This window comes from Polypterus senegalus, chromosome 3 (assembly GCF_016835505.1).
Source record: "Polypterus senegalus isolate Bchr_013 chromosome 3, ASM1683550v1, whole genome shotgun sequence".
Classification (NCBI taxonomy): domain Eukaryota; kingdom Metazoa; phylum Chordata; class Cladistia; order Polypteriformes; family Polypteridae; genus Polypterus; species Polypterus senegalus.
The window spans coordinates 180,294,418-180,320,075 of NC_053156.1; the positions used below are offsets into that span (position 1 = coordinate 180,294,418).

At 37.9% G+C, this 25,658-nt stretch overlaps 1 protein-coding gene across 1 annotated transcript in view; it reads left to right on the forward strand.

Moving 5' to 3' along the window:
- LOC120525723 (constitutive coactivator of peroxisome proliferator-activated receptor gamma-like) overlaps window positions 1-4,951 on the forward strand; it is a 147,020-nt gene extending 142,069 nt beyond the window's left edge. The window contains exon 7 of the mRNA XM_039748268.1: window positions 4,637-4,951. Coding sequence (XP_039604202.1) covers window positions 4,637-4,676 — 40 coding nt within the window. The 3' untranslated portion in view covers window positions 4,677-4,951. The remainder of the gene's footprint in view (window positions 1-4,636) is intronic.
- Window positions 4,952-25,658: the final 20,707 nt, after the last annotated feature.

Consider the following 25,658-nt stretch of genomic DNA (forward strand, 5'->3'; position numbering starts at 1 on the left):
ATAAAGTAGTGTCAATGTCACATGTTTAGGCGGCTTTTTGTTTCTGCAGTTATATTTTTGGATAAAAGCGCAATTGTGTTATTCTTGTGAAAATGTTTCTTTGCTATTTGGACTTTAGGCTTCATACATTATATAGTTTATGCCTACATTTTGTCATCTACTACTAGAATATAAAAAAACGTTTCTGTTTTAACAATGTGTTGACACAGATTACTGTAGAAACGGAACAGACATGAAATGCGTGTGTTCCAAACAACGATCTATTATTTCCACTCTAAAACTCCACTTCACTCCCAGATACTCAATCAAGGCATGAGCTGGGAGAGGCACGTTCTAAATTGGTGGGGGGATGGAATAGCCGGCTGCTCCGAGCTTCTCTTTATCAGCACATTTAGAAGACAAAGGGCGCTAGCGGAGAGGTGTGAAGGGATTTAAGAAGCAGTTTAAGGTGGGACGGAATTACGAGTTTTTTTGTAGGCTCTGGTAATTCTAGTGTTAATCTAACTACACTAACTATCCTAACTCTAAGAAAAAACACTCCTAATCTAGCGGCATGACATCTAACCCAGCCCCTTATCCCCAAAAGAATGAATGAATATGCATCCTCCTACCGTTTTAGGTCCCGTGCAGATGAGAACAAGTCCGTTCCAATTTCTCATTATCCTCTTCGTGCCTTTTAAGATTCTGATGGGAGTTCCCTCCAGGGTACGGAATACCCCACGTTGGGTGCCAAAAACTGTGGTTGAAATTTAACATCCTATTAAAGAAATAAACGTCCTCTAATAGGACAATTCTGTAATCAGGCAGGAGAAAAGCTGTTCATTGTATCTTTTAATTAATCCTCAGCAAAATGCCTTGGAGGGAGCATTCTTTAGAAGCAGTCCATTATAGCATGGTCAGAATTATCAAAATGGTCAGAGAAACAAAGGATAGAGGTTCAATTTATAAACTGTTGAATTTACAGTGCATCCGGAAAGTATTCACAGCGCATCACTTTTTCCACATTTTATGTTACAGCCTTATTCCAAAATGGATTAAATTCATTTTTTTCCTCAGAATTCTACACACAACACCCCATAATGACAATGTGAAAAAAGTTTACTTGAGGTTTGTGAATTTATTAAAATTAAAAAACTGAGAAATCACATATACATAAGTATTCACAGCCTTTGCTCAATACTTTGTCGATGCACCTTTGGCAGCAATTACAGCCTCAAGTCTTTTTGAATATGATGCCACAAGCTTGGCACACCTATCCTTGGCCAGTTTCACGCATTCCTCTTTGCAGCACCTCTCAAGCTCCATCAGGTTGGATGGGAAGAGTCGGTACACAGCCATTTTAAGATCTTTCCAGAGATGTTCAATCGGATTCAACTCTGGGCTCTGGCTGGGCCACTCAAGGACATTCACAGAGTTGTCCTGAAGCCACTCCTTTGATATCTTGGCTGTGTGCTTAGGGTCGTTGTCCTGCTGAAAGATGAACCGTCGCCCCAGTCTGAGATCAAGAGTGCTGTGGAGCAGGTTTTCACCCAGGATGTCTCTGTACATTGCTGCAGTCATCTTTCCCTTTATCGTGACTAGTCTCCCAGTTCCTGCCGCTGAAAAACATCCCCACAGCATGATGCTACCACCACCATGCTTCACTGTAAGGATGGTATTGGCCTGGTGATGAGCGGTGCCTGGTTTCCTCCAAACGTGATGCCTGGCATTCACACCAAAGAGTTCAATCTTTGTCTCATCAAACCAGAGAATTTTGTTTCTCATGGTCTGAGAGTCCTTCAGGTGCCTTTTGGCAAACTCCAGGCAGGCTGCCATCTGCCTTTTACTAAGGAGTGGCTTCCGTTTGGCCACTCTACCATACAAGCCTGATTGGTGGATTGCTGCAGAGATGGTTGTCCTTCTGGAAGGTTCTCCTTTCACCACAGAGGACCTCTGAGGCTCTGACAGAGTGAACATCGGGTTCTTGGTCACCTCACTGACTAAGGCTCTTCTCCCCTGATCACTCAGTTTAGATGGCCGGCCAGCTCTAGGAAGAGTCCTGGTGGTTTCAAACTTCTTCCACTTACAGATGATGGAGGCCACTGTGCTCGTTGGGACCTTCAAAGCAGCAGAAATTTTTCTGTAACCTTCCCCAGATTTGTGCCTTGAGACAATCCTGTCTCGACGGTCTACAGACAATTCCCTTAACTTCATGCTTGGTTTGTGCTCTGACATGAACTGTCAACTGTGGGACCTTATATAGACAGGTGTGTGCATTTCCAAATCATGTCCAATCAACTGAATTTACCACAGGTGGATTCCAATTAAGCTGCAGAAACATCTCAAGGATGATCAGGGGAAACAGGATACACCTGAGCTCAGTTTTGAGCTTCTTGGCAAAGGCTATGAATTCTTATGTACATGTGCTTTCTCAATTTTTTTATTTTTTTCACGTTGTCATTAGGGGTGTTGTGAGTAGAATTCTGAGGAAAAAAATTAATTTAATCCATTTTGGAATAAGGCCTTAACATAACAAAATGTGGAAAAAATGATGCGCTGTGAATACTTTTCGGATGCACTGTACATACAGTGCCAGTCAATGCATACATTTTACTCTGGTTGGTTTACACCCAAATGATTTATTTAAAATAAAAGTATGTTATATTCTGGTTCTTCTTATACCTTTTGAGATGAGATGCCACCCTTGAAATTTCTATGCATATAACAACTGTCCATTCTAGTTTTTAGGGCATCTGCTGATTTTTTAGTCATCTCTTGGTTATCCTTCAGTACATTTTTTATAATTACATCAACCTTTCTTCTGGTACATTCTTTATTTACTTGACCATCTCAGTATTTTTCCTAAACCAGATCTTATATTTCAGTGTACATTTTGTTGTTCACTTGACCTTTATTTGGTTTCCCACCTTTATTAACCCTTTATACTATTTCTTTAAGATGAATGCTGTGTTACCCAAAAATTATTCTTCCTCAACTTCCATGGTGCTGCAAAGTAAACAGACCAGATGGGTTGCCTTACTTTAACACTAGAATAACTGAAGCCTACAAAAAAACTAGTAATTCTGGGCCAATTTAAATTTCTTTGCACCTCTCCATCAGTGTCTTTTGTTTTGTGAATGTGTCGATCAGCACATGCGGCCTGATATCCCAACCCAAACCACCTCGATGTAGCTCAACTCAGGCAAAAAGTTCCCGCAGCTGAAGGCTCCTTATCAGAGTGTGAAGTGCCTGGAGCTGTATAGAGTAAATAATACAGTATATCATTATTTGGAACACATGCATTTCATGTGTGTTCTGTGTCTTCAAAGATCTGGGTAAGTGTAGGATAAAAGGAAATGTGAGGCAAAAAATGCTGAACACATATCTAAACCAGAAACTTTTTTCCATGTAATACTTATAATGAAGTGAAGTGTATAATATGTGATTCTAGTGTTAATCAGTACTAATAGCCTGATTAAAATTAAATGTATATATGAAAGTCAGCTTGTCTGCAAACTGTGCATCTACTTACTCTGTTGCTGCAAAGTTACCATCTACAAATAAGCAAAATATATGCAAAATAAGGTTGAATAGATAAAATTCCCACCTTTTTGGTATTTAAAGATAATGTTTTTTTCTAAGTACTAACTGAATTTGAAGTGTAGTAATGGCTAGTCAAGCTTGATAAATCCTTCATGGCTCTCATTTTCAAACTACTTAGCTATATTTGTGTTTTAATTTAAGTGCCCTTTCATTGAAGTTTAGGGAAAGTTGCCTGCCATTCGCTGACAATGGACTGACTGTCTGTAAATGACCGTTAATTATGGCTACTGAAATCCAAAGACATTGACAGGTGATAAGGATTTTCTCCTCATTCTCAGTTCTTGAAGGGAAACCTTTATGATGAATGAAATGACCAATGAAATCTATAGATTCAGATGCCAGCAGTGAAGGGGTACTTACACATGCGCACAAATCAGTTTTTGTTCCAAAATAAATATTTTAAATAGTATTTAATAAATGTGCTGGCATCTTCACTATAACATTTACATTATGCCCAAAAACTAGTGTGGTGAAAATCCATCCATCCACTATCCAACCCGATATCCTAACTACAGGGTCATGGGGGGTCTGCTGGAGCCAATCTCAGCCAACACAGGGCACAAGGCAGGTAACAAAACCTGGGCAGGGTGCCAGCCAACCGCAGTGTGATGAAAATGAAATTTAAAATTACCAAAAATAAAAAAATTACTTTTTATTTTCTCGTTTTTGTTTAGTTCTAGTTTTCAGATATGTTGTTAGTTTGAGATTTGTTTTGGTTAACAAAATGATTGTTTTTCATTAACGACGTATTTAGTTTTAAATTTAGTTAACATGAATAACACTGATAACGTCAGAACTCTGAATTCTACCATGAACATCTGGGTTTTGGCATTGCCTTTAGTGGTGCATTTCTTATCCCTTGAAGAAAATCAATTATTGGTTAGATCTGCAGCATCTTTTTGAAGTTCCATTATTTGTTTGGCTTTGCCAGTTCATATTTACATTATAAATATGTACGTTTTTTGAGATTATTACAAAACTGTTTATTCACTATGCAGAGTAAAAAGGTTTATTTTATTTGCATAAGTAAAGGAATAATAAAGCTTTTTTGCAGATGGCCACAAAATACAAGCTTTTATCCCAGTGGATTTTAATAATACTCCAGGAAACAAAAAATGAAGATCTAATGACCTATTAAGCTTTTGTATGTAAAGCTGTATATTTGACATTCTTTCTTTACCGAACTCACTGCCAGTGGCCATATGTATTCATTGTATTTCAGTCACTTGCAGTTGTCTATTTAAAGAATGTGTTTCTGTATTTATACACTAAACAAATATTTCATTACTGCTGCAAGAATAATGAATGCTTTAAATGTTTTTCTCTCATATTAAACTAGCAAATTAAATTAAGGAAAGAACAGTTAAGATTAATTTGTGAAGTGCTTATATATAATTGAACTAATTTATTTTTGTAATTTGTTCATCCAATTTTGTATTGCTTCTTGTCACTGGTACTTGATGATGTACAGTGCTGTGAAAAAATAAGTACACCCCATGAAAAGATGTGTTTTCTTTAATGTATTTGCATACAGTCATGGCCAAAATTATGGGCACCCCTGGAATTTTCCCAGAAAATGCACCATTTTTCCCAGAAAATTGTTGCAATTACAAATGTTTTAGTATACACATGTTTATTTCCTTTATGTGCATTGGAACAACACAAAAAACAGAAAAAAAGCCAAATCTGACATCATGTCACAGAACTCCAAAAATATGCCGGACAAAATTATTGTCACCTTTTCAAAATTGTGGGTAAACCGTTTTATTTCAAGCATTTGATGCTCATTTGAACTCACCTGTGGCAAGAAACAGGTGCTGGCAATATCACACCTGAAGCCAGTTAAAATTGAGAAAAGTTGACTCAACCTTTCTGTTGTGTGTCTGAGTGTGCCACTCAGAGGACTTGAGAACAAAAATTGTGGAAAAATATCAACAATCTCAAGGCTACAAGTCCATCTCCAGAAATCTTCATGTTCTTTTGTCCACTGTGTGCAACATAATTAAGAAGTTCACAACCCTTGACACTGTAGCTAATCTCCCGGGACGTGGACGGAAGATTGATAATTGATAAAAGACTGCAACAAAGGATAGTCCGAATGGTGGATAAACAGCCCCAAACAACTTCAGAACATATTCAAGCTGTTCTGCAGACTCAGGATGCAACAGTGTCAGCTCCAACTATCCATCAACATCTGAACGAAATGAAACGCTATGGCAGGAGAGCCAGGAGGACCCCACTGCTGACACAGAAACATAAAAAAAGGCAGAGTTTGCCAAAATGTACTTGAGGAAGTCAAAATCCTTCTGGGCGAACGTCTTGTGGACAGATGAGACCAAGGTAGAGCTTTTTGGTAAAGCTCATTATTATACTGTTTATATAAAATGGAATGAGGCCTACGAAGAAAAGAACACAATACCTACAGTCAAACATGGTGGAGGTTCTAAGATGTTTTGGGGATGTTTTGCTGCCTCTGGCACTGGATGCCTTGACTGTGTGCAAGGCATCATGAAATCTGAAGACTACCGAAAGATATTGAGGCACAATGTAGGGCCCAGTGTCAGAAAGCTGGGTCTGTGTCAGAGGACATAGGTGTTCCAGCAAGACATTGACCCCAAACATACCACTAAAAGTACCCAGAAATGGTTGAAGACAAAGTGCTGGAGAGTTCTGAAGTGGCCAGCAATGAGTCCAGATCTAAATCCGATTGAACACTTATGGAGAGATCTCAAAATTGCTGTTGGGAGAAGGCACCCTTCAAATCTGAGAGACCTTGAGCAGTTTGCAAAAGAAGAGTGATCGTAAATTCCAGTTGAGAGGTGTAACAAGCTTGTTGTTGGTTATAGGAAGCTCTTGATTTCAGTTGTTTTTTCTAAAGGGCATGCAACCAAATATTAAGTTCAGGGTGCCAATAATTTTGTCTAGCCTGGTTTTTGAGTTTTGTGTGAAATGATGTCAGATTTAGCTTTTTTTCTCAGTTTTTGTTTGTGTTGTTCCAATACACATAAAGGAAATAAACATGTCTTTACCAAAACATTTGTAATTGCAAAAATTTTCTGAGAGAAATGGTGCATTTTCTGGGAAAGTTCCAGGGGTGCCGATAATTTCGACCATGACTGTATTTGAATGTTGGGCCTTAATTTCAGCAATATTTATACATAAAGGTTATTGAATTTACCAAATGCCAAGAAAATGTTTCAGTGTCAGAAATGCAATTGACTATTGTAGAAAAAATAAGTTTGCTCCTAGGAACAATAGCTAGTGTTATTTTTGGCAGAAATTATTTCTTACAAGTGTATTGTGTATTTGGCTCCTTTTTCACCTTGAAGACATTTTTGCTTAGTCCTCTTTATATTTGAATGCTTGTTTGCATTGTCTTGCCCATTTCTTAACTCTCCAAGTAAAATCAAGAATTAAGATGACATCACTGAATACGGACTCACATCTGCTGGCATCAGTCAGACTATGTATTTATTTGCTATGTGTTATTTGATTTACGTTTTTTTGCACCCACTACTTTGGGTTTCAAGAGTTATAATCACCAGACACTCAAAAACATAGGACAGTGGATTACTCACCAGCTTTTCTAACCATTCTTTGAACACATAAACACAGCAGCAAAACAAATACCAAGAGAAAAACATCACAGTTTAAAACAGGCTATGGTCCCAAGCACACCGACCACCTCTGCCCAGTGTAATATTAGCCAATAATGTTCAGTCACTGGAGAGCAAGCTGTACAAAATTAGAGCAAGGATATAATTCTAGCAAGACATCCTGGACTGAAACATCTTTTGTCTCAAAGAGACATGGCTGACTTTGACGGTACCAGTTTTTGCGATTCAGCCTGATGTTTACCACATGGACAGAACAGAGGAGGTGGAAGTGTATGTTATGTTCCTGCTGTCACACCAGTTGTTGTTAACACTAGAATTACCACTGCCTATGAAAAAAACTTGTAATCCCGGCTCACCTTAAATCCATTTGCACCTCTCTGTCAGCATCTTTTGTGTTGTAAATGTGTCGATCAGTACATGCAGCAAGCAGCCTGGTATACCCATTCCCCCTGCCCACCATCGCAGTTCAGTTTGCAATGAAGGTTCTCAGTGCTCAGTGTTTGTTTTGCAGTGAAATACCTGGAGCTGTATAGGGTAAATAATACATTGTCATTTTGAATACATACATTTCATATGTGTTCCATGTCTACAACAATCTATGTAAACAAATCGTTAAAACAGAAAATATTTAATGTAATAATTGACAAAGTGTAGACATGAAGTGTATAATGTGTGAAGCCTGAAGTCCAAATATATATCAAATAAACACATTCACAAAAGGTACAAGTGTAACAAAACAAGTACACTCTTATTCAGGTATATAACTGAAGAAAAAAAAAGCAAGTTACTGTAGGCTGTTGATACGGTAGATTTATTGGTGCAATGGTAAATAACCCTGAGTCCCAATCAAGAGGTCGGGGGATCAATACCAGCTACTTTACAGATTTGCTGTTTTGAGTAGAGAGCTGCTCTTATTGTTAATATTATACAATAAAAGCATACATTGGATTTGTGTCTGTAACAGCTGGTGTAAATTTATAGTACTTGCCAAAGTTAATGGTTTTTTTTTTCTTTTCAGTTTTATTCTGTCACTCACGTTCACACTCCCACAACCCAACCCCCAATCTGGCGCCATTTTCAGATAAAGACGTGGTATAACACAAGCAAATTTGTTTTTTGTACCACCTCTTTATTTGAAATAATTGTGGATATGAGTTTTTTTATTCAGTTTTATTCTTGAGTGTTCCTGCTAACGCTGAATTAGTATGCACCTTCTGGTCCATGATGTCAAAGCCACACTGATAAAAAAAGAGAAACTTACAATAGGTACAGTGGGATGCAAAAGTTTGGGCAACCTTGTTAATAGTCATTATTTTCCTGTATAAATCGTTGGTTGTTACGATAAAAAATGTCAGTGAAATGTATCATATAGGAGACACACACAGTGATATTTGAGAAGTGAAATGAAGTTTATTGGATTTGCAGAAAGTGTGCAATAATTGTTCAAACAAAATCAGGCAGGTGCATAAATTTGGGCACCGTTGTCATTTTATTGATTCCTAAACTTTTAGAACTAATTATTGGAACTCAAATTGGCTTGGTAAGCTCAGTGACCCCTGACCTACATACACGGGTGAATCCTATAATGACAAAGAGTATTTAAGGGGGTCAATTGTAAGTTTCCCTCCTCCTTTAATTTTCTCTGAAGAGTAGCAACATGGGGGTCACAAAACAACTCTCAAATCACCTGAAGACAAAGATTGTTCACCATCATGGTTTAGGGGAAGGATACAGAAAGCTGTCCCAGAGATTTAAGCTGTCTGTTTCCACATTTAGGAACATATTGAGGAAATGGAAGACCACAGGCTCAGTTCAAGTTAAGGCTTGAAGTGGCAGACCAAGAAAGATTTCGGATAGACAGAAGTGACGAATGGTGAGAACAGTCAGAGTCAACCCACAGACCAGCACCAAAGACCTACAACATCATCTTGCAGCAGATGGAGTCACTGTGCATCGTTCAACTATTCGGTGCACTTTACACAAGGAGATGCTGTATGTGAGAGTGATGCAGAGGAAGCCTTTTCTCCACCCACAGCACAAACAGAGCCGCTTGAGGTATGCTCAAGCACATTTGGACAAGCCAGCTTAATTTTGGAATAAGGTGCTGTGGACTGATTAAACTAAAATTGAGTTATTTGGGCATAACAAGGGGCGTTATGCATGGAGGAAAAAGAACACAACATTCCAAGAAAAACACCTGCTACCTACAGCAAAATATGGTGGTGGTTCCATCATGCTGTGGGGCTGTGTGGCCAGTGCAGGGACTGGGAATCTTGTCAAAGTTGAGGGACACATGGATTCCACTCAGTATCAGCAGATTCTGGAGACCAATGTCCAGGAATCAGTGACAAAGCTGAAGCTGCCGGGCTGGATCTTTCAACAAGACAACGACCCGAAACACTGCTCAAAATCCACTAAAGCATTCATGCAGAGGAACAAGTACAACATTCTGGAATGGCCATCTCAGTCCCCAGACCTGAATATAATTGAAAGTCTGCGTTGTGAGTTAAAGAGAGCTGTCCATGCTCAGAAGCCATCAAACCTGAATGAACTAGAGATGTAAAGAGGAATGGTCCAAAATATCTTCAACCACAATCCAGACTCTCATTGGAACCTACAGGAAGCGTTTAGAGGCTGTAATTTCTGCAAAAGGCGGATCTACTAAATATTGATTTCATTTCTTTTTTGTGGTGCCCAAATTTATGCACCTGCCTGATTTTGTTTAAACAATTATTGCACGCTTTCTGTAAATCCAATAAACTTCATTTAACTTCTCAAATATCACTGTGTGTGTCTTCTATATGATATATTTAACTGACATTTTTTATCGTAACAACCAACGATTTATACAGGAAAATAATGACTATTAAGGTTGCCCAAACTTTTGCATCCCACGGTATATGTGACATTTGGAATAATTCATTTTATGACCTGTATAGTGCATTTTGGAAAACATTGTTGCACTAATGCAATATTATATTCATTTGCATACCGTCATGCGGTTGTTGTTAGTGACTGTGTTTCCCCCACCCCCCCGTTTGTTTGTTATGCCACATCTTCATCTGAAAACTGCTTCAGATTCGGGGTTGGGTTGTGGGAGCATGAGTGAGAGAATAAAACTGGAAAAAAAATGCTAACTTTGACAAGTACTCTAAATTTACACTGGCTGTTACAGACACAAATCAAATGTATATTTTTATTATATAATACCACTAGCAGAATACTTGCGCTTCGCAGCGGAGAAGTAGTGTGTTAAAGAAGTTATGAAAAAAGAAAAGGAAACATTTTAAAAATAACGTTAGATGATTGTTAATGTAATTGTTTTGTCACTGATATGAGTGTTGCTGTCATATATATAGACACAGACACACATACATATACATATATATGCATATATATACATATGCATATATATACATATACATATATATACATATACACATATATACATATGCATATATAGCAAAATCCCGCGCTTTGCAGCAGAGAAGTAGTGTGTTAAAGAACTAATGAAAAAGAAAAGAAAATGAAACATTATTAATAATAATGTAACATGATTGACAATGTAATTGTTTTGTCATTGTCATGAGTGTTGCTGGCATATATATATATATATATATATATATATATATATATATATATATATATATATATATATATATATATATATACACACACATATCTACATATATACAGACACACATTTACATACACCTATATCTATCTATCTATCTATATATGTATATCTATATCTATCTTATATATCTATCTACATGTATATATCCATCTGTCTATATAATCTATATATCTATATCTATCTATATATGTACTGTATATCTATATCTCTCTCTCTATATATATATATATATATATACACATATCTCCTTTGGGGTGCGAGGAGCTGTTGCTGGGGGTGCCAGAATCCACTGAGGAAGAAAAATTTAAAACATTATTTGTACAAAATCTTAATTTATCTATCCATTCCTAAATAATTAAATGGCCAGGCTATTTCGTATCAGTGCAATATGCTGCTTGTTAAAACGGATGACTCGTAATCTTACGTGCACTTAGTGCTGCGTGGGTATTATGAACTATCGTATTTGTTCAAGTTCTATTTAAATTTTAAATATAAGTAATTTTTATTTGGTCGACAGAAATATGTTTAGTAGGATCATTTAATCTTGGCTAGTCGCGGAAATATTATAACATGGAAGGAGGATTACACCGAGTATTGCTTTACCAAAACAATCATTGATGTCGAATAAAGTATCTATGATTCCTAAAGCTTAAATTGGTGATCTGGGTTTCTGTGTTAACCTCATATTTTTTCATACTTCTTCCCAAACAGGGGTTGCGAGAGTAAAATGAATCATTAAGCGCTGATATATATATATATATATTGAATATATTGAAATAGTTTTACTATCAAATAATGCAAACAGTACGCGGCACGTGCTTCACCCTAATTCTGGGCTCAGGGGTGTGTATATATATATATATATATATATATATATATATATTTTGAGAATGCAACGTATAGTTTTGTCCAGGAGGAAAGCAATGTTGCCTCAAATCAATGGCAACCTTTTGTAGGGTGTGTCCCTGAGACTTATTAATTGTCATTAAGCAGAGCCTTACTGGAAATTTGAGGCATTTCAATTCAAATGGGAGATCAGAGGGTATAACGTTGATGCCAGCAATACATTCAGAGTGTGGCGCTCTGCTTTTTCTGTGTAGCTGCCTTCACACAGCCTCTCGCTGCTTTATAAACTAACGCCATAGAAAGCCATCACCTTGTAAATTGTGTAATGCGTTTTTTGAACAGGTTTGATGCATGGAAGTGATCACTCGTACTGCGTTCAGTAAGTTCTCGTGAGCTGCTATCTTGTGTGATGTTGCGATGTCTACGGCTTAATTTAATGTTATCTAAGACCCGGTACTTAAAAGTTTCTGGCTGCACTCCGTTGTAATATGATGAAGCTCGCGCTGAGCTCACTTTTGAGAATGCAAGTATGGTTGTCCAGGAGAAATGCAATCTTGCCTGAAATCAATGGCATCATTTTGTAGGGTCTGTCCTTGAGACTTATTACTTGTCATCGCGCAGCTGAGCCTTACAGGTAATTGGAGGTATCTGAATTGAAATGGGAGATTAGAGGGTATAAAGGGGGCGTGAGGAATACATTGAGTGTGGAGAAACTCTAGAGACAGCGTGTGTATTAACTTGTGGATTTTTCTGTGAGTATTTGGTGGAGTGTGATGAAGTTGCTTCGGAAGACGCCGTTAGCCGCGGAGCTCAGCTCAGAGCGAAATGAGGTAAATGGGAGGGGATATGATGACGTGACTCCCCACCCGCCTTTAACTGTCAATCCCCACAAACACAGTCTCGGAATTTGCATAAGCACACCCCTTCACCTGCAATTTTAACTTAGTTACAAAGTGATCAAAACTCTCGCTTATATCCTCGCCCTCTCATTAAACTTGTATCCCGCATTACCCGTGAGCATGAGAAACACCAGCGGCAGCCTGTCTATTAACTTAATTTAAAGTTTAGGTTTACACCTTTCTTTCCGAAGTAGCAGCACTCATTAATATGGTAGTATATGTCACTCGCTCGCTTCTTATTGTTTCGCTGCCTTCTCAATTATATAATGCATGTTTTCTTCAGCGCGTTTTGGAGCTCTTCCTGGTTTTCTACGTAGTGCGTTGACAGTCAGTTCACGTGATTACATGGGAGGCGTGATGATGTCACACGAAACTCCGCCCCCCACGGAACTGGCTGAACTCCATTACAGTAAATGGAGAAAAATACCTTTCAGTTATGACCATTACCCGTAGAATTTTTGTAAGGAAGCTGTAAGGAATGAGCCTGCCAAATTTCAGCCTTCCACCCACACGGGAAGTTGGAGAATTAGTGATGAGTCAGTCAGTCAGTGAGTGAATCAGTGAGGGCTTTGCCTTTTATTAGTATAGATTAAGAGCAGCTCTTTACTCAAAACAGTAGATTTGTAAAGCAGCTGGTATCGATCCCACAACCAACTTGATCAGGAGTCAGCAGTTTTTACCTTTGCAACATGCAAGCTGTCGTATCAACAGCCTACCATAACCTGCTTTCATTTTCTTTGGTTATATTCTTGAATAAAAATGAACTTGTTTTGTTATACTTGTACCTTTTGTGAAAGTGTTTTTTTTTGATATTTGGACTTCAGGTTTCACACGTTATACACTTCATGTCCACATTTTGTCAATTATTACTAAAACATGAAAAACGTTTGTTTTAACAATATGTTTACATAGATTATTGTAGACATGAAATACACATGAAATGTATGTATTCCAAATGATGATGTATTATTTTTATTTACCCTATATAACTCCAGGTACTTCACTCCAAGGTAAGCACTGAGCCTGCAGGAGGGGGATGGGATACCAGTCTGCTTGCTGTTTGTGCAGATCAACACATTTACAACACAAAAGATGCTGACGAAGAGGTGCAAGCAGATTTAAGGTGGGCCAGGATTACGAGTTTTTTTGTAGGCTTTGGTAATTCTAGTGTTAACAACATCTGGTGTGACAGCAGGAACATAAGTGTTTTATCACTCTACTGCTCACCTGATTGGAAGCTCCTGACAAATGCAGACCATTGATGACCGTGTGACCTTCAATTGCAGATGGAAGGCTGATTTAGTGGCTTCTTGGCGTCGTCTTCTTCCCCCATCTGTTTTCTGCTAGAACCCCTTATACCAACCACATTATTGATATCACATAGCAAATTCTACTCACCCTACACTCTGAATATGCCAACTGGATCCCACAAATCTCGGCGTGAACCAGCTAGTCCTGCATAGAAGGTACTTAGTGTGGTGGCACCAGCGGAAGTCAGCACAGCAATGATTGCAGACTTTTTAGAGAACATGAAATCATTTTTATATGAGCAGCTCGACGCAACACAGGACTCAATTCATCAAAGTTTTAAAGTTGAGCTTGGTGTTCTTCAGCAGGACCTTGCTGCAATGAAGGGTAAACAGGTAAAATTTTAAGACCTTAAGTTATTTCTGGACCAGCATGACAAATGGATCCCATTGCTGCAACACTTTTAACTGCAAAACTTACTGATCTGGAGGGCAGAAACAGGCACTGTAATGTGCATATCATAGGAATAAAAGAGAATTTAGAAAGGGGTAAATGCAATTGATTTTGTGAAAAAGTTGTGACGTGTCATTTTCCCACCTTTATTCAGGTTTGATCTGGTGCCACAGGATCTATTGCCCGCGTCAAGATTCTTCTTGCCTGAGGCCATTGATAGTGAAATTCCTAAACTATAACAATTGCCAAAAAGTCTTTCAGCAAGCTAGGAAACCTCCAAACATTTTATATGAAGGTCATCGCGTTTACCTATGTGCTGACTATTCCGCTTCAGCTGCATCTGCAAGGAAAGCAATGCAGCCTGCTATTCAGTCTGCATGAGTGGCTGGGCTATACCCATTCCTCTTTTATCCAGATCATTTTGAGCTGTCTCATGGTTTAGGGAGTATTACTTTTAATGATCCGAAAACAAGCCATGGAAGCTGACAATTTTTGGGTAACCGTAACTTTCCCCTTGTGAGCTGCAACATACCTATCTTGATTATTTTACTCACTGCACCTGGATGGTTTGTGCCAGCAGGCATCCCCCCTCAGTCTAAGAGGTTCCTGTGTGTCAATTTCACTTTGTCAGTTTTTCATGTCTAATATTTGTAATTTTTAGTACATTCGCTCGCTTTTTGTTTAATCATTATCTTTCGCACTATCTTTTTAATAGCCTTAATAACAAGAGTGTGGGTGCTATGTATTTCCGTATTTTCTTTAACCTTTGCGCCCAGAAGCAGAAACACATGTAGAAACCAAGGTACTGGCTCATAGAGTAACTTTAACTGCTGCTCTATTTCTTTCCCACTGATGTTATTTCCGATAGTGCTTTTCTTATTAGTTATGCATTGTATCATGTTACATATATTTTTGTTTGTGAGGGATGAGTGGTTTGTGTATATGTTTACTATTTCTGTTTTCTAAGTTATATTGAGGGGGGGCACAAGGCCGCTACCTTGTCATCTGATTGACTGCTGAATATCAGGGGCTTAGTTACAGTATATTACATTTCTGTATATCTGCAAGCTATTTGATTTTCTTGCTTATTCAAAGTGTGTAATGGGTCTTCACTGGCCCTGTTTTCACTTATAACACACAGACTTCTATGCCTGTTTCAGTCAACATGTGCACTAATTGCACTTTGATCTTTGTGCTCTTAATGGGCGCAGGGTGTTTGGGTGTGTTACTGGGGGTGAATTATGGCCTTGTGTTTTTTTTTTTTTTCTTTACACGTGATATATGATTCCTGTAGTGGAAGCACTTTTTTTGTGTGTGAGTGTGTGCAAAGGATGAAAGAAAGTACTTGCCAAAGTATTTTATATATATATATATATATATATATATATATATATATATATATATATATATATATATATATATATATATATATATATTTTTTTTCAGGATTTATTCTTTAACAGTTTTCTTACCTATTCACATATACTCTTTGATTTCTTCTTCACTTCTCTTTTATGGCTAATGTTACTGGCACATTTTTGAACATTCATGGCCTGTGGCCCAATACTAAAAGAACTATTTTATACTATTTGTGGCACAAACATATTCATATTGCTTTCTTTCAGGAAACTCAACACTTGGTTAAGGATGTGATACATCTTGGCAATAATCAATATTTTGTGGCAACCTCATCCTCTGCCCTGTTGAAGAAATGTGGGGTTGCCATTCTTCTGCAGTATAGCCTTTTAATCAAAATTTTGGGTTTAGCCTCTGACGAGCATTTGACCGAATTAACTGGTCGGTCTTGTGGCAAGTCATGCATCACATGGGGTTTGGGGAGGCTTACATCAATATGGTGAAGACACTTGACTCATCTCCTTCCGCTATTATTCTCACTAACTCAATTACTTCACAGTCTTATTAAATTTTGAAAAGAGCCAGGCAGTTGTACCCACTGTCCTCTTCAGTCTTCCTCTTGAGCCTCTAGCTATTGCTATATGTGATTCACACGTAATCTCTCCCATAATCTTTCATGGTACCACCCACAAAGTCACGCTTTGTGCTGATGATATTCTGCTTTTCTCGGTGATGCCCCTTCTGATCTCTCATATGTTAATTTATTTGACTTCTATGAGTCTGTGTCTGGTTATAAAATCAGTTTGTTCAAGTCAGTTCTCCTTCCTCTTAATTTGCCTAGTCATTAGTCCTGAGCAGTCCCCATTTCAGAGTCTTTTTTAATTTTCTTTCATTTTCAAATTTGGTTTGTTCTTAAGTCTCACTGTGTTTTGTTGTCTTCCTTTTTACCCTTTCATCCTTTGCTTTTCTTTATTCGGTCTCTGTCTCCTAAAACAAAGCCTGTCTCTGTTAAATACAACTTTGCAGAAAGGCACTCTTAAAACATTGTTTGTTACTTTGGTTTGGGAATGTGACCTTCCCTCTCTTACTATTCTGGAATGTAATTATTAAGAATATTACCTTAACATCTAAGAACCCCATTTACCGACATACTCAATTCTAATTTGTACACTGTATTTAACACCCCACAGATGCTTTGCTATGGTTTTATCTGCTGACCTCTGTGCTTCCTTTGTTCTTGTAAGTCCCTAGGTACATTTCTGCACATGTTCTAGGAGTGTCCCACAGCTGTGGTTCTTTGGGGTATGTCAAAAGTTTTCTGTTCTATTCTCTCTTACAAAATTTCTTTATTGTCTCAATTATTTCTTGTTCTTGAGAACAGGAGACTGGATCATTGCTATATTCCTTATAAAAACGACTATGAAGCAGAGATGCTATCTGCTGTGGGCAAACCAGACGATGCCTTCATTTTTCAAGTGCCCAGATATAAATAAAGGTTAAACCGAGAAGCTCAAGCCACACATGAGGTTGTGAGCTGGACTGACCAATCACAGGGCATTCTCCAAGTCATATTGCATAGTGCTCTTCAATAAGTGCAGACACAGAGCGCTATGAACAAATTATCAGATAAAATTTAACTCTGGATTATGCTAGCTGCTAAATACAGAATTAGTACATGTAAAGATACAGATTTGTTTAAACACACAAGAGACAATGTAGAAGCTGTTGAACATAAATAGAAACCAACAACATCTGTCCATTAATTGTTGAACTATGGACAGTTGACAATAGAGGGGAGAGGCAAATTGTTAAGAGATTAAGTCAAAGACAAGGTCAGATACAGTACTGGAGACCTCAGCCAACTAGTCACCCTCCTATTCCTGGGCTTTCTAAAGTATAGTCTGTGCTGGACTGTCCGATCTGATGAGAGAATCTTTCCATCAAAATTTCTTTGATGACTTTCGATTAAAAGAATAGATTGGCTGTAGAACAGTGACACCATGTGCAACATCAAGATACCAAGAAGAGAAACAGAATAGAGGTGGGTTATTAATGGTTTATAATACTAGTATTTCTTGTATTTTGTATAAATGGCTAACAAACAGATGCAGTGTGCACAACTAATCAGCATGATGTTACAGTGTAATTCTTGGAGAATTCACACAATATCTTTCTGTCATCTCTTGGGCTGAATTTGGTGGAATGACCTGACTTGGATATATTGCATGTGATTTCAAGTGTTCTCTATTTGTACATTATCTTTCAGAGAGTAGAGTGATTGAGTGCAGATTGCTTGAAATGGCTTTATAATCCTTCCCAGATTCATAGTCATAAACAGCATTTCTTCTGAGAGCTGTTTTGATCATGCCATGTTACAGCCACACACCTTAATTGCTAAGACAAAACTACACCACAGGTTTTTTGGTGTTCATAGAAAGAATGCCTTTCTGTTATACTCTAATGATATCCTAATTGTTAAGGTGTTTAATGCTAATGAAAGGGCGATACTTTATTCAAGGAAATTGCCTTTCTTTTGTTTTAAATATTACAAATGAGGTCAAAATATCATGTTTCAATGTTTTTGTTTTGGTTTTTTTTTAGCAAGTAAGATCACAATTATCAGTACTGCTAAAATGACAATCAAATGTGTTTGTGTCCAAAAAACAACATCTTTTTGTTGAATGTACTTACTTTTTTCCACCACCATATTTCATTTGTTTTACTTTTGAGGTTAACATTAAGTTGACACTCATGAGGTTATCTTAAAAGTCCTTTACTTCATTTTCTATTAACTATGCCTTAAATGTGTTTAAGTCTATTTAATTAATATATTTTTTTTGTCATCATACAGATTGAAAAGTAAATTTTCTGTTGACCTTTTTTTGACCTTAGAAACTCTCCTACACTGTTTATAAATATTCTCCGCACAGTTATACAGTAAACCCTCGTTTATCGCGGTTAATCCGCTCCAGACAGATAAATGAATTTCCACGAAGTAGGATACTTTATTTATTTATAAATCTAATATTTTCGAAGTTAGAGCATTGAAAACCTGTTTACGACCTTCTAAATACGTTTTTTAACATTATTAGAGCCCTCTAGACATGAAATAACACCCTTTAATCAAAAGTTTAAACTGTGCTCCATAACAAGACAGAGATGACAGTTCTTTCTCACAATTAAAAGAATGCAAAAATATCTTCCTCTTCAAAGTGCGCGTAAGGAGCGGAGAATGTCAGAGAGAGAGTAAAGTAAACAATGAAAAATCAATAGAGCTGTTGTGCTTTTAAGTATGCAAGCACTGCGATAAAGTGGCCGCAATGAAGGGATCAATGTGAAGGTAGCCTTTCAGCATTTTTTAGAGGAGCGTCCGTATCTTCTAAGCAAACAGCCACTGTGAAAACAGCCCCTCCGTCAGGAGTAGAGAATGTCAGAGAGAGTGAGAGAAACAGAGAAAAGCAAACAATGAAAAATCAATATGGGCTGTTAGAGCTTTTAAGTGTGCAAAGCACCGCACGGGAAGCATATCGTATATCATTGAGGAGTTTTATTTAATACGTAATATGTGCTCTGATTGGGTAGCTTCTCAGCCATCCGCCAATAGCGTCCCTTGTATGAAATCAACTGGGCAAACAAACTGAGGAAGCATGTACCATAAATTGAAAGACCCATTGTCCGCAGAAATCTGCGACCAGCGAAAAATCCGTGATATATATTTAGATGTGCTTACATTTAAAATCCGCGATGGAGTGAAGCCGCGAAAGTCGAAGCACGATATAGTGGGGGATCACTGTATAATTAGTACAAAAGTATGCATAATATCGTTTTCAAAGTCTCTAAAGATTACTACAATGAAAAGTTCTATTGGCAAAATATTTTCATGAATGTTAGACTTTAATATATAAACTTCAGCTAAGAATTTACCGGTCTTAAAATAATTCAAGGACTTTACCCATTACCATAAACTATCCTTTGATCCACTCTGTTATCTTTGTTCCCATGTGATATTTCACTTTTCCTCACATTTTCTGTCAGTTTCTGGCTAGAAATGTAATTTTCTCTCTCCGTTTCTGTCTTAAAATACTGCCTTTGTCTCCCAACCTCTCTTTCATTCAGTGTTTTTGCTGACCTCTTACCAGCATGAATTGCTCTATGTAGTCCCTCTAGGAGACAAATTACTCCTTCATATTTGTATTGCCTCTCGATGGAATGTCTTGAACGTCTTATTTTTGACAATTTATATTTTAAAATCTAATTTATCTAGAGCTGTCCACATCTCAAATTAATGGGATGCTATCAAAATTTATCAAGAACTAGGTTACCTCACTTCCATCATTCACCACCATCACTTCTACACACACTATTTTATTTAGCTGCCTTTTTTACTAATGGTTCTTTACCCTCATCTCTATAAATTTTTTTTTTATTTATAATTCTCCTAGGTTCCAGGTGGTGTACTGTAGATTCAAATGAGTGCATGAGTTGATGGTTATATTGACCTGTTCAATGAAACTTGTTATTTCTTTGATTCAATAAAAAAATTAAATGATCACAAAAAAGAAACACTAAATCCCAGATGAAAGAATTTGATCCCTGCTATACATCATGGCAATGTGAATGGAATTGTTGTTCAGGAGCCAGATTTATAAAACTTGTGTACGCATGTAAACATACCCGCAACTTTCCATGCAAAAGTCAGGTCTTATTAAAGAAAACATATCGGAAAACTCTTACACATGCGTACATAACAGAAACTGGGAACTGATGATACTGTTGATCCTTCTAAACCAGTTGAAATAAAAAAACAAAAAAAAAAAAAAACGGTAAATCTTTTCATTATATCCAGTATGATACAAGGTTGATTGGCATGTTCTGTACAGTTGTTTCAGGGTGGTAACTAGATGGGGTTTGAAGTGCGTTCACATTCACACATTTACAAGATGACTGTGATTTTATAAAGGTAAAATGTGTGAAGACATGTACGGTTTTATAAATTTAATTTTTATAAATGAAACCCCAGAACCAAAAATGTCCAGTTACTGGAGGAGCAAAAAATTCTGGAATTATATTTACATGTATATTTCTTTGCTTAGCTGACACTCTTCTCCAAAGCAATTAACAAAAGGGGAAAACATAATCAAGTAAAGACAAGTCTGGGGGGATATTTTGAAACAGGTGTTAAAGGACAAAGGTACAAAATATATCATCACAAATGGGGCAATTGGAAAAAAACACAAGCTAGTTACAATTCCTAAGTAGTAAAATTTAACATTTAATATCAGTTTCGCAGAAATTCACCCAACAAGAGAGTCTTCAAATGCTTCATATCCTTTGATATTATTGAGGGAGTCAGAATTCCTAATGGGGGTGGGCAGTTCATTCCACCAACTAGGAGCTACACATGAAAAGATTTAGATTCAATACCACTTAGAGGTGGCCACAGCAGACATGAGCAGCCCAGAAGGAGGACCTCACAAGTCTTTATATACAGTGCATCTAGAAAGTATTCACAGCACATCACTTTTTCCACATTTTGTTATGTTACAGCCTTATTCCAAAATGGATTCAATTCATTTTTTTCCTCAGAATTCTACAAAGAACACCCCATAATGACATTGTGAAAAAAGTTTACTTGAGGATTTTGCAAATTTATTAAAAATAAAAAAACTGAGAAATCACATGTACATTAGCATTCACAGCCTTTGCTCGGTACTTTGTTGATGCACCTTTGGCAGAAATTACAGCCTCAAATCTTTTTAAATATGATGCCACAAGCTTGGCACACCTATCCTTGGCCAGTTTCGCCCATTCCTCTTTGCAGCACCTCTCAAGCTCCATCAGGTTGGATGGGAAGTGTCGGTGTACAGCCATTTTAAGATCTCTCCAGAGATGTTCAATCGGATTCAAGTCTGGGCTCTGGCTGGGCCACTCAAGGACATTCACAGAGTCCTGAAGCCACTCCTTTGATATCTTGGCTGTGTGCTTAGGGTCGTTGTCCTGCTGAAAGATAAACCGTCTCCCCAGTCTGAGGTCAAGAGCGCTCTGGAGCAGGTTTTCATCCAGGATGTCTCTGTACATTGCTGCAGTCATCTTTCCCTTTATCCTGACTAGTCTCCCAGTTCCTGCTGCTGCAAAACATCCCCACAGCATGATGCTGCCACCACCTTGCTCCGCTGTAGGGATGGTATTGGCTTGGTGATAAGCGGTGCCTGGTTTCCTCCAAACGTGACGCCTGGCATTCACACCAAAGAGTTCAATCTTTGTCTCGTCAGACCAGAGAATTTTGTTTCTCATGATCCGAGTCCTTCAGGTGCCTTTTGGCAAACTCCAGGCAGGCTGCCATTTGCCTTTTACTAAGGAGTGGCTTCCATCTGGCCACTCTACCATACAGGCCTGATTGGTGGATTGCTGCAGAGATGGTTGTCCTTCTGGAAGGTTCCACTCTCTCCACAGAGGACCTCTGGAGCCTCCCTGACTAAGGCCCTTCTCCCCCGATCGCTCAGTTTAGATGGCTGGCCAGCTCTAGGAAGAGTCCTGGTGGTTTTGAACTTCTTCCACGGATGATGGAGGCCACTGTGCTCATTGGGACCTTCAAAGCAGCAGAAATTTTTCTGTAACCTTCCCCAGATTTGTGCCTCGAGACAATCCTGTCTCGGAGGTGTACAGACAGTTCCTTTGACTTCATGCTTGGTTTGTGCTCTGACATGAACTGTCAACTGTGGGACCTTATATAGACAAGGTGTGTGCCTTTCCAAATCATGTCCAATCAACTGAATTTACCACAGGTGGACACCAATTAAGCTGCAGAAACATCTCAAGGATGATCAGGGGAAACAGGATGCACCTGAGCTCAATTTTGTGCTTAATGGCAAAGGCTGTGAATACTTATGTACATTAGCTTTCTCAATTTTTTCATTTTTAATAAATTTGCAGAAACCTCAAGTAAACTTTTTTCACATTGTCATTATGGGGTGTTGTGTGTAGAATTCTGAGGAAAAAAAATTATCTATTTTGCAATAACGCTGTAACATAACAAAATGTGGAAAAAGTGATGTGCTGTGAATACTTTCCGGATGCACTGTGTATGTATGTATATATATATATACATTATATATTTATATTTTTAGATATATATATTTTTATACATATACAGTGGTGTGAAAAACTATTTGCCCCCTTCCTGATTTCTTATTCTTTTGCATGTTTGTCACACAAAATGTTTCTGATCATCAAACACATTTAACCATTAGTCAAATATAACACAAGTAAACACAAAATGCAGTTTTTAAATGATGGTTTTATTATTTAGGAGAAAAAAATCCAAACCTACATGGCCCTGTGTGAAAAAGTAATTGCCCCCGAACCTAATAACTGGTTGGGCCACCCTTAGCAGCAATAACTGCAATCAAGCGTTTATGATAACTTGCAATGAGTCTTTTACAGCGCTCTGGAGGAATTTTGACCCACTCATCTTTGCAGAATTGTTGTAATTCAGCTTTATTTGAGGGTTTTTTAGCATGGTCAGGACTTTGACTAGGCCACTCCAAAGTCTTCATTTTGTTTTTCTTCAGCCATTCAGAGGTGGATTTGCTGGTGTGTTTTGGGTCATTGTCCTGTTGCAGCACCCAAGATCGCTTCAGCTTGAGTTGACGAACAGATGGCCAGACATTCTCCTTCAGGATTTTTGGTAGACAGTAGAATTCATGGTTCCATCTATCACAGCAAGCCTTCCAGGTCCTGAAGCAGCAAAACAACCCCAGACCATCACACTACCACCACCATATTTTACTGTTGGTATGATGTTCTTTTTCTGAAATGCTGTGTTCCTTTTACGCCAGATGTAACGGGACATTTGCCTTCCAAAAGTTCAACTTTTGTCTCATCAGTCCACAAGGTATTTTCCCAAAAGTCTTGGCAATCATTGAGATGTTTCTTAGCAAAATTGAGACGAGCCCTAATGTTCTTTTGCTTAACAGTGGTTTGCGTCTTGAAATCTGCCATGCAGGCCGTTTTTGCCCAGTCTCTTTCTTATGGTTGAGTCGTGAACACTGACCTTAATTGAGGCAAGTGAGGCCTGCAGTTCTTTAGACGTTGTCCTGGGGTCTTTTGTGACCTCTCGGATGAGTCGTCTCTGCGCTCTTGGGGTAATTTTGGTCGGCTGGCCACTCCTGGGAAGGTTCACCACTGTTCCATGTTTTTGCCATTTGTGGATAATGGCTCTCACTGTGGTTCGCTGGAGTCCCAAACCTTTAGAAATGGCTTTATAACCTTTACCAGACTGATAGATCTCAATTACTTCTGTTCTCATTTGTTCCTGAATTTCTTTGGATCTTGGCATGATGTCTAGCTTTTGAGGTGCTTTTGGTCTACTTCTCTGTGTCAGGCAGCTCCTATTTAAGTGATTTCTTGATTGAAACAGGTGTGGCAGTAATCAGGCCTGGGGATGGCTACGGAAATTGAACTCAGGTGTGATACACCACAGTTAGGTTATTTTTTAACAAGGGGGCAATTACTTTTTCACACAGGGCCATGTAGGTTTAGATTTTTTTTCTCCCTAAATAATAAAAACCATCATTTTAAAACTGCATTTTGTGTTTACTTGTGTTATATTTGACTAATGGTTAAATGTGTTTGATGATCAGAGACATTTTGTGTGACAAACATGCAAAAGAATAAGAAATAAGGAAGGGGGCAAATAGTTTTTCACACCACTGTATATATGAATGAGATTTACAACAGAATAGCTGCAGCAAAAGGTTTGGAAGGCCCGAGTCAAAATTCTGACCTGAACCCAGTTGTATTGAGCAGTGGATATAAGAGAGGGACAGGTTTGGAGTATGCACTGATTGCCACACCCAACCACATTACGTTACCAACTCAGGATCCCAGATTAAGACCTGTGTGCAGCCATGAAAACAGGTCATACCTCAGCACCACACTAATTCACATGGAATGTAACAGTGTGAGGTTTTCTATGGTAGCTGGAGTCCTGCCACCAACCCCCAAGTTTTTCCCTGCAGGTTGGAGGGCCTACATGCAGGGCTAGATGCAGATGAACATCATGCCCACGTTGATATAAGGTAGACCCAATATAACAGTCAAGTGAAGCTGTGTGGGGAGAAATGGTAAAATACAGCTAAGCTGATATTCAGGAGTAATTGTAGTAATAATTATTAACTTTAAATAAAGGTAAATTGAAAAAGGAGAAGTTGAGGACAAAAAAAACGGGGAATATTAGATAAGGATGACAGGATGAAACAGTTCTTGATAATGATAAAGCTATAGTTGGTGCAAAAAGGACTTATACAAAGAACTGAAGTAAGAACCTGAATATTTATGTAAATGAGAGATTTCAGTTTTTGAGTTTTAATATTTTTACAAATCTTTCTGAAAACATTTTTCACTTTGTCATTCTGGGTTATTGAGTATAGATTGAAGGGCAAAATGGTACGTTTATCCATTTAAAATTAATCTACATCACAATAAACTGTGCAGAAAACGAAGAGGCCTGAATACTTTATGAATCCACTGCATATAAGGCACCTTTGTGTTGTGTGATTATGTATATAAGGCCCAATATTTGAAAATGTAAAATAATATCTTATTTTGTACCTTGTAATGTTGTGTAATATATAAATTGAAACAGACCACATATACTGTATAAAAATGCAGGCTTTTAAAATATTACTGAAGTCTGTCAGCTATAGTTTTGCCTATTTGAATTTTGATGATATAAAGTGCTGTAAATTAACCTGTCCTGAGGCATTTAACAACTATAAAGGCCTTTTGTGTAACCCCTTCACAGGTTGACAAAGCCAGTACCTGGTTAGAAGGACGCTGCTCTTTAAGCCTTACTATGAAACAAGTGTAATGAGGGAGCAGAGACAATTGTCTTGTGATTCCTTTTCTACACTTTCCCAGAGCCAATTGCTACATCTCCTGGAATTTAATCCTGAATACGCTTCAGTCTCCCTTTGCTGCCTTGGATAACACCTGCTTTCTTAGTCCTTCAATGTGATG